The sequence below is a fragment of the Schistocerca gregaria genome, chromosome 1, assembly GCF_023897955.1.
Source record: "Schistocerca gregaria isolate iqSchGreg1 chromosome 1, iqSchGreg1.2, whole genome shotgun sequence".
Taxonomy (NCBI): Eukaryota; Metazoa; Arthropoda; class Insecta; order Orthoptera; family Acrididae; genus Schistocerca; species Schistocerca gregaria.
The window spans coordinates 757,440,144-757,459,261 of NC_064920.1; the positions used below are offsets into that span (position 1 = coordinate 757,440,144).

General features: G+C 42.9%; 1 protein-coding gene across 2 annotated transcripts in view; it reads left to right on the top strand.

Annotated features, from left to right (window-relative positions):
• LOC126267885 (tenascin-like) overlaps positions 1–19,118 on the top strand; it is a 156,208-nt gene that overhangs the window by 71,048 nt on the left and 66,042 nt on the right. For both annotated transcript variants that reach the window (XM_049973198.1, XM_049973205.1), the window contains 2 exons: positions 6,389–6,559; positions 14,862–15,005. In XM_049973198.1, the coding sequence (XP_049829155.1) occupies positions 6,389–6,559; positions 14,862–15,005 (315 nt within the window). The remainder of the gene's footprint in view (positions 1–6,388; positions 6,560–14,861; positions 15,006–19,118) is intronic.

Genomic DNA, 19,118 nt, shown 5'->3' on the forward strand with positions numbered 1-19,118 from the left:
GAAAGGAGCATGGGAGGGAAGAAACTGATACAAATTTGCAAGTTCAGTCCAAGGTAAATCCATGGGGATGGGTGGGGGGAGGGGGGGGGAGGGTATTGAGCTTAAAAAACTCTGACGGTTGCAAAGTAAAACACAGCCACAGTATGTCACTACTTCCTCTGATCACTTGATATCTATTCAAAAACTTTAGTTTTGTATTTTTATTGTGTAACTCTGTTATTATGACGAAACTAGGTTCATTTAAAGATTCATAGTCAGATCAGTGTTTTTGTATTGGTATAAACTGTTGCGATTTTGCTTTTAATCTTTTATTACAGTGGAGACTACTATGCTACGTAATTTCTTATTTTCAGACTTTAGATATCTTTCAGATCTCTTTCTTAAGAGATAGTAATAACAAATATTAAATAAATAAAGATATAGGCATTTATGCGATGTATTTTGATGCTCGCAAACTACTCATCACAGCCTATAGATGAGCTGTCCATATACACTATGTGATCACAAGTATCCGGACACATGGCTGAAAATTACTTATAAGTTCGTGGCCCGTTCCATCGGTAATGCTGGAATTTAATATCGTGTTGGCCAGCCCGTAACCTTAATGACAACTTCCACTCTCGCAGGCATAAGTTCAATCAGGTGCTGGAAGGTTTCTTGGGAATGGCAGCCCATTCTTCATGGAGCGCTACACTGAAGAGAGGTATCGATGTCCGCCGGTGAGGCCTGGCACGAAGTCGACGTTCCAAAACATCCCAAAAGTGTTCTATAGTGTTCAGGTCAGGACTCTGTGTAGGCCAGTTCATTAAAGGTATGTTATTGTCGTGTAACCACTCCGCCACAGGCCGTGCATTATGAAGAGGTGCTTGAACGTGTTGAAAGATTCAATCGCCATCCCCGAATTGCTCTTCAACAGTGGGAAACAAGAAGGTGCTTAAAGCATCAATGTAGGCCTGTACTGCGATAGTGCCACTCAAAACAACAAGGGTGCAAGCCCCTTTCATGAAAAACACGACCACACCATAACACCACCGCCTCCGAATTTTACTGTTGTCGCTCCAAACGCTGGCAGATGACGTTCACCGGGCATTCGCCATACCCACACCCTGCCATCGGATCGCCACATTGTGTACCGTGATTCGTTACTCAATACAACGTTTTTCCACTGTTCAATGTTTACGCTCTTTACACCAAGCGAGGCGTCGTCTGCAATTTACCGGCATGATGTGTGGCTTATGAACAGCCGCTCGACCATGAAATCCACGTTTTCTCACCTCCCGCCTAACTGTCTTAGTACTTGCAGTGGATCCTGATGCAGTCTGGGATTCCTGCGTGGTGGTCTGTATAGATGGCTGCCTATTACACATTACGACCCTCTTCAACTGTCGGTGGTCTCTGTCAGTCAACAGACGAGGTCAGCCTGTACTCTTTTGTGCTGTACGTGTCCCTTCACGTTTCCACTTCATTATCGCATCGGAAGCAGTGGACCTAGGGATGTTTAGGAGTATGGAAATCTCGCGGGCTACGTATGGCACAAGTGATACCCAATCACCTGACCACGTTCGAAGTTCGTGAGTCCCGCGAAGTGCCCCATTCTGCTCTCTCACGATGTCTAATGATTACTAAGGTCGGTCGTATGGAGCACCTGGCAGTAGGTGGCAGCACAATGCACCTAATACGAAAAGCGTATGTTCTTGGGGGTGTCCGGATACTTTTGATCACGTAGTGTACATACTAGGGCGTGCTGAAGAGTCATTCCTCCGAATCTGTAATGTGAAGACTCTTATAGCTTTTTAAATAAAACAAACGTTATTAACATTCAACACCTTTATTCTTCATGTCTACATATTTATTTCCCAATATAGTCATACTGCTGACGAACACCCTGCTCCCAACAACTTTTTTGATACCGTCACACTAAAATGTTTGACTCTGTTGACGGAGCCATTACCTCACCTCTGCTTGCACTGTTTCATCACTATCAAAGTGAAGTCTTTGAGTTTTCGAAAACAAATGGATGGGGCTCAGTCAGTACTGTATGGAGGATGATCGAATAGTGATAGTGATAGTGATAGTGATAGTGAAATAAGGTGTCGGATTGTTGCAGGTGTCGCAGCACTCGCGTGTGATCCGGCATGGTCGTGCTTAAGGAGGGGCTACTCCATGTGGGGACGAACTCTTCCAATTATGGACTTGATTACAGCATGCTGATTCTTCCGATCATATATAACGCTACACACCGCCACGACGCACGTTACAATTCGGAGTCCTCTAGCGGCAGAGGGCAGCAAATGAGTAAACATAGAGAAGAAACATGTTTTATTTAAAAATCCTTAAAATCTTTCACATAAAATATTCGGAGGCATTACTATTCAGCACGTCCTAGTAGGCAGAACGAAAAAGAAGTGGCCTAGCGGTAATGCGCTTGTCTGGAATCTCGAAGTTCTTGTCACTGAAATCCTGCTGGCGACGGATTTGTTAGTCTTCCTTCACCTGTCAACGATGTGATGAGCCACCAGAAGCGACACGTGATTCGGATTCCAAGTTAAACTATAGGTCACGTTTTCCGTGTTGGATAACTGAAGCAGGATAGAGACACATAAGTCACCGAGGTGGGGTCCAATTGAAAGACTTGCACCAAGTCATTGAGCTACACGAAATTATTAATCTTAGTGGCGTCGATAGATTTCGATTCTACCTACCACATGATGCAGAGCTCATTCTCCTGGTCTGTGACCATTTTGATGCACTCTAAATCAACTCTGCAGAAAAGGACAAAGGAAAAAAAATCTTTGAGAGGTGATAACAGTTTACAGTAAACCACTATTCTCTATTTCTAAAAGTTTCCAAGTTAGAGTTTTTTGAAGTGATAGCGGTATTTTACGGACATCCAGTACTGTAGACTTGAAACGTGCCACTTTGTATATGACGTAAAAGTAAGTGTTCAACAAAAGACTGCGTAAGAAACTTGAAAGTGCTCAATATTTCAAAATCTTAGAGGTCTAGCAAACGACTCTCTAAATGACTATTTGTAGCTGAATATACGTAGTGGTATTATTACGAAACTTCATATGTGGAATAAATATTTGCTTCATGATCTTTTATAGTATAGAACTCTTTTTGTCCAATAGTGTGTACCCACAATACCTGGGCATCTGATTTCAACTCCAGTAGTCCTATTAGGAAAGTATTGATTCGTTAATAGCTACCAGGGTAATCTTCTTCTTCCCGAAACGTTTCTGCTTATGTAGGTTGTTCACAGACTCTCTTCCAAGCTTCTCTTCTCCTCCAGAGTCTATCATGTAGCATCTCCCCCCATTGCAGTTCTCTTCGGTTCATATCATCCTTCAAGTGGTTTCTTCATGTTGTTCATAATCTCCCAATTGGTCTTCGTCCACATTAAGGCCATTCCAGGGCTGTTCCTCGAACTCTTTCTGGTCCTATTCTTTTAATGTGGACTAACCGCTTAAGCCTGTTACCCCCCATAGTTTCTCTTAGGGACTTGATCTGCAGGGTGTTTCGTGTTGTGTCATTCCTTATCCTGTCCCTTCTCGTCTTACCGAGGATCCCTCGTAGAAAGCGAATGGCTGTTTCTTGTATTCTGCTCAGACCTTTCTCTGTCCAAGTGCTACATTCTCATCCGTAAATGAAAAATGGGAGATAATATCACTTGTACATCTTCGTCTTTACGTTGGCAGGAATTTTCCAATTTGTAATTATGTCCGATATACAAGAATAAAACTTGGGACAATTTTCTGTTCCCTGATGTTTCCTTTCCTGGTTAATTTACCTCCTAGATTCTTGAAAGCATCTACTTTTTGAATAATTTTTTTTTCAGTTTTAAGTTAAATCCTTCATTTCCTGTCATTTTTTCCTGCTGACTTTCATTACTTTACTTTTTTTTTAAGTTTGCTTCTGTGCCTGTTTTCTCAATTACTCTCTGCCACGTACTTAGTTGTTCTTCTAATTTCTGTTAATTTTCCTCCCAAATTATCACGTCGTCTGTACATGCTTTGATCTTCATATTATCTGCCGTTGATCCTTGGCGAACTTTCCTTATGATGTTGCTCATGACTATCCTAAAAAGCCCTGGTGAGAGTACACCTCTCTGCCCGGTATAAATCATTCTGATGTGTTGCCGTCCGCTACAACACAATTCAGGCATTTTTGTACGTGTTTCTGATTCTCAGTTGTATTAATTTTGACAATTTCAGTCTGTTCTTATCATATTTCTGCCCTTCTAATAGCGTCATAAGCCTTTTTTTTATATCTGTGAATACAATTACCATGTCTTTCCCATATTCCCATTTATTTCATACAGCCTGTTTGGCTGTAAATATGGTATCTGTAGTTAATCTTTTAGGTCGAAATCTTTGTTTTTCTACTCTTAGATGTGGTTCTATCTTATCCCAGATTTTCTGTAAAATTATTTTTTCACGACTCCTGATGCAGTGGCACAGTAGTGCTGTTTCTCTGTAATTCCTACAGAGACCCTCGTTATCCTTCTGAAAGACACGTACAGTAACTCCCTTTGTCCAGTCATCTTTCCATATGTTCGTACTATCCTCATTAATCTACAGTGAGTTGAGAGAAGTCATGGGATACCTCCTAACACCGTCTCGGACCTCCTTTTCCCCGGTATAGCAACTCGGCATAGCATGGACTAAAGAAGTCGTTGGAAGTCCCTTGCAGAAATACTCAGCCATGCTGCCTTTATAGCCGTTCATAATTGCGAAAGTGTTGTCGGTGCAAGATTTTGAGCACGAACTGACCTCTCAACAACGTCCCATAATTGTTCGATGGGATTCATATCGAGCGATCTCGGTGGCCAAATTATTTTCTCCAACTGTCCAGAATGTTCGTCACACCAGAATCGCGCAATTGCTGCCCTGTGACACGACATTCTTGTCTGGGAACATGAATTCCATGAATGCAAATGTTCTCCAACCATTTCCAATCAATGATCAGTTTGAAACGTCCCCTTAGAAAAATTTATACAAGACTGTGCTTAAACTGACACACAATATCTTTTAGCGCAACGCAATCTCACTTTCAAAAATCCCTACGAAAGAATGGCCCTGATTAACATTAACCTATACGTTTCACAAATCACTTACCTCACAAAAATCTTCGTTACTCAAGCTCCTGCAATACAGCGAGCGCCACTACTGCCAGCTAAATAAAACATTCAAACTACGGAAGGCACTAACTACTGATAGGCACAGTTAGCAATTGAAAGATTTTAATAGAGAACAAACAATGTATTTACCTCACTAGTCTTAATATATATATAGCAGTTCATGACACCAATTCTTACAAATTTCAAAACTCCGCCATCTCTCTCCCCACGTCCACCACTGCTGGCGGCTCACCTCCAACTGCGCAACGCTACGCGCTGTTAGCATCCAGCTGCCGCTGCCCAACACTACAATGGCAGACAACAATGCAAACCAGCCACAGACTGCACACGGCACAGCCAGTGATTTTTATACAGAGCGCTACGTGGCGGCGGCGTTACCAATAAAAAAAACCTAAACAGCCTACTTACAAGTTCAGTTTGACCAGAGGATCGAGAATATTCCACGTAAACACAGCCCACATCATGCCACCGCCAGCTTGCACAGTGCCTTGTTGGCAACTTGGGATCATGGCTTCGTGGGGTGTGCGCCTCACTGCAGCCCTGTTATCAGCTCTTACCAACTGAAAGTGGGACTCATCTGACCACGCCATGGTTTTCCAGTCATCTAGGGTCCCACCTACATGTTCACGAGCCCAGGAGAGGCACCACAGGAGATGTCGTGCTGTTAGAAAAGCCATGCGGGTCAGTCGTCTGCTGCCTTAGTCCATTAACGCCAAATTTCGCCACACTGTGCTACCGGATACGTTCTGGTACTGCGGTTATTTCACGCAGCGTTGTTTATCTGTTACCACTGACAACTCCGAGCTGAAATGTAATGCAATAAATTTAGTATTCTCGGCACACACTTGACACTGTGTATCTCGGAATATTGAATTCCATAACGATTCTAGAAATGGAATGTCTCATGATTCTAACTCGAACTAACATTCGGCGTTTAAAATCTGTTAATTTTCGTCGTGCGACCATAATCACGTCGAAATCCTTTTCACGTGGCTGCCCTGAGTACACTCGTATGACAGCTCCGCCAATGCACTACCCTTTTATACCTTGTGTATGCGACGCTACCGTCATTTGTAATGTACATCTCGCAGTGACGTTTGTCACCTGAGCCTATACAGGCACTGGTTTCCGATAGGTCTTGCGTCTTTGATAATTTCGTGAGTCGTAATGACGCATAAGTTCGTTGGCTAATGAAAGGTGATTTGTAACTGCTTGGAGAACAAGGCGTTCCTTTTGTTTGTGTTACAGGAAGCGAGGTGTACGGAGCGCCATGCCGAGACACGACGGAGTGCCAGAGCGTGCTGGGCAGCAAGGCCATCTGCCAGAGGAAGCTGCTCGGCAACGACACGACGGAACGCTGCCTCTGCATGCTCGGCAACCACTACAACCCCCAGAACTACACCTGCACCAAGAGCCTGCGTGAGTAAGCTGCGTGTATGTGTGTGTGTGTGTCTTCTTCCCTTATTTCCTCTGGCAAATATTCAAGGATGCTACTCTCTGATGAAGAGATTTATGATAACGCACGGCCCCAGCGTGCTGACATCGTGGAGGAGTATCTCGAAACAGAAGATATCAGGCGAATGGAGTGGCCTGCCTGTTATCCAGACCTAAACCCCATCGAGCACGTCTGGGATGCTCTCGGTCGACGTATCGCTGCACGTCTTCAAACCGCTAGGACACTTCAAGAACTCCGGCAGGCACTGGTGCAAGAATGGGAGGGTATACGTCAACAGCTGCTCGACCACCTGATGTAGTGTATGCCAACCCCTTGTGCGGCCTATGTACGTGTGCATGGTGATCACATCCCATATTGAAGTCGGGGTACATGCGCAGTAAACAGTGGCGCTTTATAGCACATGTGTTTCGGAACGGTTTTCTCAACTTATCATCAATACCGTGGACTTACAGATCGGTGTCGTGTGTGTTCCCTATGTTACTATGCTATTAGCGCCAGTTTTGTGTAGTGCCACGTTGTGTGGCACCACATTCTGCAATTATTCTTAATTTATGAGCATGAGTGTAGTTATTCCTGCACTAGCAACCTGCAAGGAATGGGAGCATTGCGACGTAGCAGCAGGTTAGAGGCTGTTCCTTCCTTACTTTGTGTGCAAGCGAGAGAAGACTCTTTAAACATCACCTTCGGTTGAGAATCTCAACAGCCGAGCCGAAACTAAGCGCCTATTTTAAAATGAAGTCATTTTATTAGCTTTTCAGATTTTCTAAAAGAACCTTCGAGACCATTCTCGAACTTTTTCTGCTAAGAAAAGATTCAGTACAGTTTCTGCCACGCTCTTCCTAAGACACTGATTTCTGAGAGTCGCGGCAGATAGGCTACTACAGCCCCTCCAAAGACCGCCGACGCTAAAACTTACATCAGGGAAGAGACGACGGAAGATTTGTAGGGCGCTCTCCTTTGAAAACTTGGTAAGTATGGATATTCTGCCATACAGTGGAGATTTAATTTCAAGTCAGGATTTGTTTCATGAGTTAGCACACGGTAACTCCTTGACAACGTGAAATCGTGCAAGATATTCGAAATTCTGAGAAAAATAGGGGTGAGCTATAGGAAAAGACGGACAATATGCAGTATGTGCATGGACCAGGAGGGAACAATAAGACTGAAAACCCGGAACGAAGTGCTCGGATTAAAACTGGTGTAGGAAAGGGATGTAGTCTTTCACCCTTACTGTTCAATCTGTACATCGAAGAAGCAATGACAGAAATAAAAGGAAGGTTCGAGAGTGCGATTAATATTCAAGGTGAAAGGATATCTATGATAAGTTTCATTGGCTCCCTCGCTGGAAAAAAAAGAAAAATTACAGTCTAATGACTGCAGAAAACGGACTGAGAGTAAAGTGTAGAAAGAAGAAAGTAATGAACAGTAGCAGAAATGAGAACAGCGTGAAGAATTTGAAACCACAAAGTGGGCGAAGTTAAGAAATTATGCAACCTAGACAGCAAAATGACCCGTGATGGACAAAGCAAGGAGGACACAAAAGGTAAACCAGCACTGGGAAAAAATGCAACTCTACTAGTATCAGTCACGGGCTCTACTCTGAGGAAGAAATTTCTGAGAATGTACGTTTAGAGCACAGCACTGTATGGTAGTGAAACTTGGACTGTGGGAAAACCGGAACAGAAGATAATCGAAGCATTTGAGGGTGCTCCTACAGACCAAGACTGAGAATTAGATGGACTGATAATGTACGGAAAAATGGAGGTTCCCTGCAGAATCGGCCAGGAGAACACTGTCAAGGGGATGTGGTAGAATGGTAACACATCTGTCAAGGCTTCAGGGGTTAACTTCCGTGACACTACAGGGAGCTCTAGGGTAAAAACGGTAGAAGAAGATGGAGACAAAGACATCCAGGAAGTAATTGCAAGTACTATTTTGAGGTGATAAAAGGTTGGCATACGAGAATTCGTGGCGAGCCGCATGAAAGCAGTCAGAAGACGGATGATTCAAGAAAATAAATCAGTAAATAAAACATAATCCATCCTTCTGTAGATCTTCATCTGAAGTAGGTGAGAGTTTTCTTAATACTGACCGTTACCTAAATTGGCTTTATCCTCCCACCAAATGTGCAAACACACGATTTAATCAGTTATGCCGGACGGACTGGCCGAGCGGTTCTAGGCGCTACAGTCTGGAACCGTGCGACCGCTACGGTCGCAGATTCGAATCCTGCCTCGGACATGGATGTTTGTGATGTCCTTAGGTTAGTTAGGTTTAAGTAGTTCTAAGTGCTAGGGGACTGATGACCTAAGAAGTTAAGTCCCATAGTGTACAGAGCCATTTGAACCATTTGAAATCAGTTATGTCTGTTGATAAGATTATGGATTATGTTGAAGCGCATCACTTCGTCACTGCAAGGTCGTATCGAGTTTAGTGTTTCAATTGCGTTTCATTGGTGTAGTCACATATAGAGAAATTTCAGGGCTTTAAGTCCTTTATGGTCGTTCTGTAATTTAGAAAGAATACAGCTTGTGTGATGAACGAACAACTGATGCAAGGAAAAAAGTGGAGGGATCAACATGTCTTAGTTTATTAATATCTACCAAGCTCATTTTACAAATAATTAACACCCCAAATTTTTGTGGCTCTAATGGCTCTAAGCAATATGGGACTTAACATCTGAGGTCATCAGTCCTCTAGACTTAGAACTATTTAAACCTAACTAACCTAAGGACTTGACACACATCAACACCCGAGGCAGGATTCGAACCTGCGACCGTAGTAGCAGCGCGGTTCGCGACTGAAGCGCCAAGAACCGTTCGGCCACAGCGGCCGGCCCTATTTTCTGTCCCCCGCGCGAAAGGATAATATGAATAAAACTACATTGAAGTGACAAAGGCAAGGAATACCTCCTAATGTCGTGTCGGATCTACTTTTACACGGAGGGATGCAGCAACTCGACGTGGCATAGATTCAACAATTCGTTGGAAGCCCCCTACAGAAAAGCTGAGCCACGTTGCCTCTACAGCTGCCCATTACTACGAAAGTATTGCCGATGCAGGATTTTGTGGATGAACTGACCTCTCGATTGCGTCCTATAAATGTTAGAGAGGAGTCATGATGGGAGTCTGGGCGGCCAGATCATTCCTTCGAATTGTCCAGGATGTTCTTCAAACAAATCGCGAACAATTGTGGACTGGTGACGTGGTGCACTGTCATCCATAAAAAAAACCATCGTAGTTTATGAAGTGAAGTCCATAAATGGCTGCAAATGGTCTCCAAGTAGCCGAACATAATCTTTTCCAGCAAATGATCGGTTGAGATGGAACGGAGGACCGAGTCCACTCCATGTAAAAACAGCTCAGGCGGTGTCGTGCTCTTAGCAAAGGTACCCACGTCTGTCATCTGCAGCCATGGCCTACTAACACCAAATTTCGCAGCACTGTCCTAACGGATACGTTTGTCGTACGTCCCACACTGATTTCTGGGGTTATTTCTCGCAGTGTTACTTGTCTGTTAGCACAGACAGTTCTACGCAAAAGGCAGCTACTCTCTCTTGTTAAGTAGAGGCCATCGGCCACTTTGTTTCCGTGGTGGGAGATAACGCCTGAAACTTGGTATTCTCGGGACACTTTTGACCCTATCTATCTGAATGTGCTAACGATTTCTGAAACAGAATGTCCCATGCGTCCAGCTCCAACTACCATTCCGTGTTCAGAGTTTGTTATGCCCGTCGTGTGCCCATAAACACGCCGGAGAGCTTTTCACATGAATCACCCGAGTAAAGATGACAGTTTCGCCTATATACTGCCCTATTACACCCTGTGTATGCGATACGACCGTCATCTATATATGTACATATCGCCATCCCATGACTTTTATGACCTTAGTGTACGTACACCTACCAGTCACTTTCAAAAATTATTTGCAACTTGACAAATAAATAATAAATCATGTTACTGCGTTGTACTCTGTTTGATAGAATCTTGGAAGACGTGATACAGCATCAAAGGCTTCACATAAAGGTAAGAAGACAGATTCTAGCTATCCACTTGCAGCTTTTGTTTGCAAGACGCGTATCATTAAAACAAGCCGTGACGATTCTTTTCCTCCAGGAACGTTAATGTTGAACGAAGATTTTGGTTCAGGATTCTCCAACAGTTTGACGACAGCATTATTGTGCTATACACTACTTGATCGGCTGTATGAAGACAACTATTCTGGACACTAATGTGGGATGTATCGACCATTCACCATTATAACTACTTCAAGTCTGCTGGGAACGTTTTCAATGAGGCGTCTGAAAGTCTGTGGGGGAATGGCAGCCCATTCTTCCTCACGGGCCGAAATGAGTTGAGGTAGTGATCTTCGACGCTGGGGTCTGGAGCGGAATCGGTAGTCCACTTGTTTCAGGTCGCGAGATTAGGTAGGAAGTCCATTTCAGAAATACTACTGTGCACAGACCATTGGCTCACATCTTGCATATGACATGGTGCTTACCATGCTTAGACAGACATTCATCGTCTCTGAACTGTTCTTTTAAGGTTCGCGGTTCACAACGCTGTAAAATCTGTCCGTACCCCTCCGAATTTAGCGTTCTCTTACACGCAGTGAAAGGTAACAACCTGGCCACGAAAAACACCTCCACACAGTAACACTATCACCTCTGTACTTCGCTGTTGCCAATAAACGTGGTGGCAGGTGGTGTTCTCCAGGCATTTGTCAAACACAAACCCTTCCACAATGTAGAGCGTGATTCATCAATCGAGATCACTTGCTTATGCCCATTCAATATCCAGTGGCGTCGCTGGTTTTACCACCACATGTGTCGCTCAACACTGACTACTGAAATGTGTGGTTTATGAGGAGTCGTTCGACCAATATACCCCATTCCTTTTAACTCCTTATGCAGAGTCATTGTGCTAACTATACTGTTGGTAGCATTTTGGAACTCAGAGTGATTCCTCCCCCCCCCCCCCCCCCCGCTCCCCTGATTCAGCACGAGACTTTACAACCAACCTCCACAATGTTCCACTGTCCTTGTCTGCCAGTACATTAGCTCCATCTGGCCGACTTGGGCGGCCTTAGAACGGTGGAAATGTCCCTGAAGGCTTTATTACTCAGACGACATCAAGTGGCCAATTCTGCAGTACATAGGAGTATCTACGTAATTTTTGTCAGATGAAGTAATGCTGAGCATCCGATCTTCCACCCTTTTTGTAACCGAAAGTGATCTGCGATCCTTCCCAACTTCTTGCGACTGTTCGTTCTGCAGTACATTCTCGATAAATATGATTGAGACGGGTGTTACGATTAACCAAGGAAAACCCCCAGTTGGGAAACTGGGCCAAAATTAGTTGGTTACTGTCGAGTTGCAATTTACAATTTCTTTATTGGTTACTTCAACCATTAAAAGTCATTTCTTTATCACTCGACCAGGAACAGATCCAAAAAGCTAGTAGGCATGAGTGCCTTTTCAAAACAATTTACTTTACAGTTAACGGCGAAGCCATTTTACTTAAAACCGACTTTGATAAAACATTTGATAACAAATCAAAATTTTCCAAGTAATGAAATTAAAAACTTTACTTTGCCGTTAATAGCCAAGCCATTTTACTTAAAACAGACTTTGATAAAGCATTTAATAACAAAATTAAAACTTTCCAAGTAATGAAACAAAAACCAACAATTTGCATACAGTTTCGCTACCGAACATGTAGGGGGCCAACTTCTTTTAAACTTTGGCACAACAAGATATTAAATTACAAGGGCTCGCTAACAGGGAGGCAGAACTAGCATTTTCAAAGGATGCCAAGTAGATTAAAACAATCAAAGTAAAGATGCAGTCATTCACCTTTTACAATAACTAACAATTTTAAAGCCACGTAATTTTAAAAACCCACCCATGAAAGACAACCGTAGCCTTTTTAAACAGTGGCCAAAAACAAGCAGAGTAAAATACAACCATTTAACATTTTACAATAACTAACAACTTGAATACCATGTCTTGCCACCAAAATGTCCTGGGATAGAAATAATTAACCGACCGGGTGTAAGGGCGGCCACAATTGTTTCCCGAAGTATGCTCAGGCTAGAAGCGGACTAACAGACCCACAACGCCTCGCATTCACCCCCCAAATCGACCTCACGCGAGGCCAGGGGAGGAGGAGGAATCAAATCACGAACCATAATCCCTGCCCAAAAATACACTTCCTCTCAGGCAGTAATATTAAGAACCCAAAAGATCACGGTCTATAATTACAGCGGCAACAGGGACAGGAAATCCGAACGCAGGAGGCCACAAGGCAGAACAAATGTAATCTAAAACAATAATGATTGCTCAAAAATACACTTCCTACCGGGCAATACTAATAAGAAGCGGAAAAGATCACTGTCTACAAATACACCGGCGACAGGGACAGCAAACCCGAACGCACGAGGCCACAAGGCAGAAAAGACTCTGGTTGCATAAACCAAAATTCTTCAATTAACATGTAAACCTTTAACCAACTTAACTTGCAGTTTATCAGAGAAACAACAGGTGAACTCCGCTTCAAAGGTTCCTCACACCCGACCGTGTACTCGTCGCCAGCGTACCCAACTAGGCACAGTCACGCAGCCACGCGCTCTGTCACCGGAGCCCTCGTCTTCTCTGCACCCACGGCGGCGAAATACCACTCCTCAGGTTAGGCGAGTTACTTGTCCATCATTCCCGCCTTCAGACGGAAAATTTAAAGACATCCGTTGCCGCTCCCACTGTGTAGTGACTCGGAACCACAGCCGTGGCCCCCGGGTGCTCACAGCAAGAGCTTACAGCCTTGTCCCGTCAACTCGGCCCACTCGTCTCGCACCGCCAGGATAGACCACGCGGCTTCCCGGAATAACAGCCAACTCTCCACCGCCACGCCACGCCGCGGTCTCATCGTATTGTGAATTGTGGTTTATTAGTCTCATAACGTACATACTCTAAATCATTTGATTTAGGTACAGGAGACAATTCAAAATTTTGGTAAAGTTTTACCATGTACATACAACACCTGATTTTAACAAATGGTACCATAACAATAATACAGTATAAAAATACACATACGATAAAAAACTAACAATTAATTACAACAACTGATTTTAACAAATGGTATCATAATAATACAATTTTGTCACACATACAATAAAAGACTAACAGTTAATTACCCCTTGCTCAAATTATCATGTCATCCTCTATGAATTCTTCTACTGAATAGTAACATTTATCCCACAGAATCTGCTGTAGCCTTATTTTTAGACTCTCTGGCTTCATATTAAATATATTTTTGCCCATTAGCTTGTTATATATTGTCATCCCCATATACTGTGGAGTTCGTGCATATAATTTCAAATGGTGTGTGGGTAACATAAAATTATTTTTATTTCTTGTGTTGTACGTGTGGTTGAAATGATTTTCCTCAAATAATTTTTGTCTGCTGTGTACAAAGATTATAATTTCATAAATGTATATGGAGGGAACTGTTAGGATTTGCAGGTTCCGAAATAATGGGCGACAAGATTCTGTTTGTTGTGCACTACACATGTATCTTATAATTTTCTTTTGCAGTTTCAGTATTCGAGATACACTACTTGCATTTCCCCAAAAAATGATTACCATATATTGTCATCCCCATATACTGTGGAGTTCGTGAATATAATTTCAAATGGTGTGTGGGTAACATAAAATTATTTTTATTTCTTGTGTTGTACGTGTGGTTAAAATGATTTTCCACAAATAATTTTTGTCTGCTCTTTACAAAGATTATAATTTCATAAATGTATATGGAGGGAATTGTTAGATACGACATTCTCTCATCCCCGATTTTAAAAACGACCGACCGACTCGTCACCGCTAGGCAACCAACCGTCCATCCCCCCAAAGATCTTATTCCCTTACACAAGACTAACAGGAAGCAACGACTCGAAGATCGATAAGACCAAACACGCCGCCAGAGGGGAATCTCAACAGAATCGTGCGGAGCATAATGATAAATATGAAACAGTCAATTAACGATGGAATCGAAGGACTCAGAACGATCTTTACAGCGCGATATATGTTGAGAGCCGACACACGGCTCAATGATCTGGGCGCTAATTTCGATCCGTATTCAACGAATAATTAGAAATCCATTATAACCTGCTGGCTTGTTGACATTACATAGTCTTAAGTGTCATTTTGAACCACTTGAAAGGTATGAGAGCTGTGCTGCGGCTACAGAGCAGTACGGTGCGATGTTTCAGGTCTGAACGACAAGTGCACGGGAGACGTGGAGGGCTCGTGCTATTTGGCCGTGGACGGCGACCATCAGCACGTGCGCTGCGCCAGCAACGGCACCTGCGCCTGCGAGGACGGCTACGCGCCTGACTACACCATCATGAGCTGCAGTGAGTATCGCTCGTCCTTCATACTGAACGTATTCTCACGTATAGCTCGCGCCGGATACGGTGGTCCATGCGCAGTGACAACTTTTCGTCCAAACCGCATTCGTTTGCTCGAAAGGGGAGGCCGATAAGTGTTTTCCAACTTTCAGCCAATCAGCGATGACAGAACCGTGGCGCGCACCCTGCAATCTTTCTCAAACTAGTTTACAGAAACGTTTTGGTAAGAAAAATAATTTTTGTTTCACTTATAGCTTTATACGAGGTGCGACAGTAGAGTAATGAGACTGACGTGGAAAAAAAAGTTGCTTACCGTTTTACTCAAGTTTAGTGTTGTCTCCTTCAAAGTGGTTCCCTTCTGATTGCACACACTTTTTCCAGAGCTTCTGCCAACGATGGTAACATTTTTGGAACTCATTTTCTGTAATATCCTCCAAGACTCTCGTCACAGCTTTTTGGACATCTTGTGTTGTTTGAAAATGGTGTCCCTTGATCACCGTTTTGACTCTTGGAAATATAAAAAAGTCGCGCGGAGCGATATCTGGTGAATAAGGTTTTGAGGTTAAAAATTGCTGTACTGACAGAGCGGTATGGGATGGCGCATTATCGTGATGCAGAATCCAATTATCAGCAATGTTCGCACGGACACAAAGAACTCTTTTATGAAGTCTTTCTAAAATTTCTTTGTAGTAATATTGGTTAACTGTTTGTCCAGGAGGCACCTACTCTTTATGAACAATTCCCTTGGAATGAATTTCTCACTTCATCTTCAACATTCGTTCTGCCTTCACTAAACATTTTATGTCAACGAACAGCTTGAGTTCTTAGCATAACCTCTCTAAAAGCCTTCTGAAGTTTACCGTACGTTGTCGTCGCGTTTTCACCCAATTTAACGCAAACGGAAATGGCATACCGTTGCGCAATATTATACGGTTCCACTTTCATGACGAGAGACACAAACAAGTGTTAACTCATTACAGCACAGCTCACCACTGATCAGTTGCATAGATGTGCGACTTGGACTAGAAGCAGCTTATAGACCAAAGTCAAAGATATTGTGCCTACGGAAGCCTGCAGGGATGCCACATCTTAAGAAAATCAGTGTCATTACTTTATTGTCACACTTCGTATGTCAGGTTCATGGTGATCTGCACATTGTTTCGTTAATGGTCGTAGCTATTATGATATTTATGTGAGACACTGTGCGATATCTGGAAAAGTGCGCAATGAAAAATCGAGGTCGATACGATTTTGCCTTTGCTGTATATTACATAATATGTCGTTGCTTATGAAATTTAGCTAACATACGGAGTTTTTCTTTAGACTTGGGTGGAGGTGTCCAACTGTCATCAATCTCGAGAAAACTGATCGCATGTAGCACACTCATTTGCGATCGCGCCCCGCCAGCTATAAAGCCAGAGCAAAATACCCAAAACATTCCTCATATTTCATAAATGATTTCAGATATCGAAATGAGATTTGTCAAATGATAGCATTATCACATCGTTAGCAAAACTTCATTGCCTACCGTCTTATTCCAACAACTACAGACATTTTTGGTGAAAGAATGTAAGTTTTAAGGGCCATGGATAGCTGCTAAAACGAGAAAAGCTATGGGTTTTGTAGCAACATGCGTGAAGATATTACACGTTTTTTTTGTACCGTCGATGGGCTTTCTCATTCGTTGCTGGCCTCACTTAATAAACCGGAGTTTCAGAATGCTGTCACAACTGTGTGTGCTCAATTTGTTAGTGAGGTGAGACAGTGTAAACTCCGTTGCATTTTGGCAAAAGAAGCAAATTTTGACATGGCAACCACAGAATTGTTTAGGTTTTACTTAAAATTCGCCACTCGTGACGCTTCTCTGAAAGTTACCAATGGTTAACAATCCAGGCGAAAATAAATAGCTGCATTTTCGGAGGAATTCTTTTTAAATACTAACGAAAGGAGATGGACAGTAGACCTTTTTGAATGGTGGCCATGCAAATGTAGGCTTTTAGAGGTCCCACTTAATATTTACAAAATATGTGAGTGTAGGCTTCACTTAAGAATGGCACTTCGCCTCCAGTGCTCGGCGTTTCCCCTAAAGCGCTCTGAGCGCCCCAGTACTAGCGGCCAAGGCATTGCGCACGCAATATACGATGGGCGTTTGAAAAGTCTGTGCAAAGTCCGAGAGATGGCACCACCAGTGCGTATCGAGGTCATGTTTAGTTAGTAGTATCTTTGGAAAGACCGCACACCAAGTTTCAGCCATATTGGTATGTTTATTTGTGTTTTGCATTCGTGTGAATCAAGGGAGTCGAGTGATTGTCAAAAAATGGACGAAAAAGAATTTCGTGTGGTGATTAAACATTACTTTACGAAAGCCAAAACGCCTCAGGAGACTAAAGAGAAGATTGATAAACATTACGGTGACTCTGCACTTTCGATTAGAACAGTTATAGGTTTCGGAGTGGCCATATGGGCACAAGTGATGCTGAACGTTCTGGACGCCGTGTGGGGGTTACGACTCCAGAAATCGCTGATAAAATCCATGATATGGTGATGGATGACAGAAGAGTTTAGTCCCCCTTAAACATCCCAACAGCCACCACCACCACAGAAGAGTTAAGATGCATGAGATTGCTAGTGCTGTGGGCATCTCGAATTAACGGGTACATAATATTTTGCATAAACATTTGGACATGAGAAAGCAATCCACAAGATGGGTTCCGCGATTGCTCACGCTTGACCAAAAACGGAATGGTGTGAAGTGTTGCAAGGATTGTTTGCAGCTGTTCAGGAAGAATCTACAGAACTTTATGCATTGTTTCGTCACTGTGGATGAAACATGAATACATTACTATGCTCCTGAGACCAAATAACAATCTAAACAATGGGTTACCAAGGGAGAATCTGCACCAAAAAAGGCGAAGACCATTCCATTGGCCGGAAAGGTTATGGCGAATGTTTTTTTGAGATTCGCAAGGGATAATCCTGATCGACTATCGGGAAAAGGGTAAAAATATTACAGGTACATGTTATTCATCGTTATTGGACCGTTTGAAAACCGAGCTGAAAAAATACGCCGGTGATTTGACCGCAAAAAGGTCCTTTTCCATTGTGACAATGCACCAGCGCACACCTCAGCAGTTGTAGTCGCAAAATTAATGGAAATAGGATTCCAACTCGTTTAACATCCCCCATATTCTCCAGACTTGGCTCCCTCGGACTATTATTTGTTCCCAAATTTGAAGAAATGGCTGGCGAGACAAAGATTTTACTCAAACGAGGAGGTGGCTGCAGCAACTAATAGCTATTTTGCAGACGTGGACAATGCCTATTATTCGGAAGGGATCAACAAATTAGAACAGCGTTGGACGAAGTGTATACGTCTAAAAGCAGACTACGTCGAATAGTAAAACAGGTTTACCCCAAACACGTAGGTAGTTTTTATTTTTGCACGGACTATTCAAACGCCCCTCATACACGGCTCACTATGACGCGCAGGATAGGATAGCCGACGTGCAGTGACCAGTTTTCGCTGAAAGCTCTGGGAGAGTTCATTCACTCGTTCGGAAGAGAAGGCGGACACTGCTCACTTTCGGCTGGTCGGCTACGAGCTGTGGTGACAGAATCGAGCCGCACCCCCTTCAGTCTTTCTCAAACGATTTTACGAAAACTATCAGGTAAAAAGTATTCATTTTTGCGTTACGTATAGCTTTATATGTCAGCCTCATGATGGCATGTCCATCATTTCGTTAATGGGCATAGTTATTGTGATATTTGCATAAAAGTAGGCAATGAAAGATAGGGGTCACTATGATTTCGCGTTTGGTGAATATTACGTTTAGAATTGCATTTAAAATTTAGCCAAAGTATGGAGTATTACTTTAGACTTAGGTGGAGGTCTCTGTCACCAATCTCCTGAAAATTGATCTGATGTGGCATACTCATGTGTGATCGCGCGTGCCAGCAATACAGCCAGAATATAACATCTATAAATCTCTCATGCCTCATAAACTGTTTGAGATATGAAAATGAGATTTTGGCAAATTTTAGCACACAAAGAGAATAGTGTTTTGCCATATGGTTATTGTATGAAATTTCTTTATCGACCATGTTATTCCACTAACTACA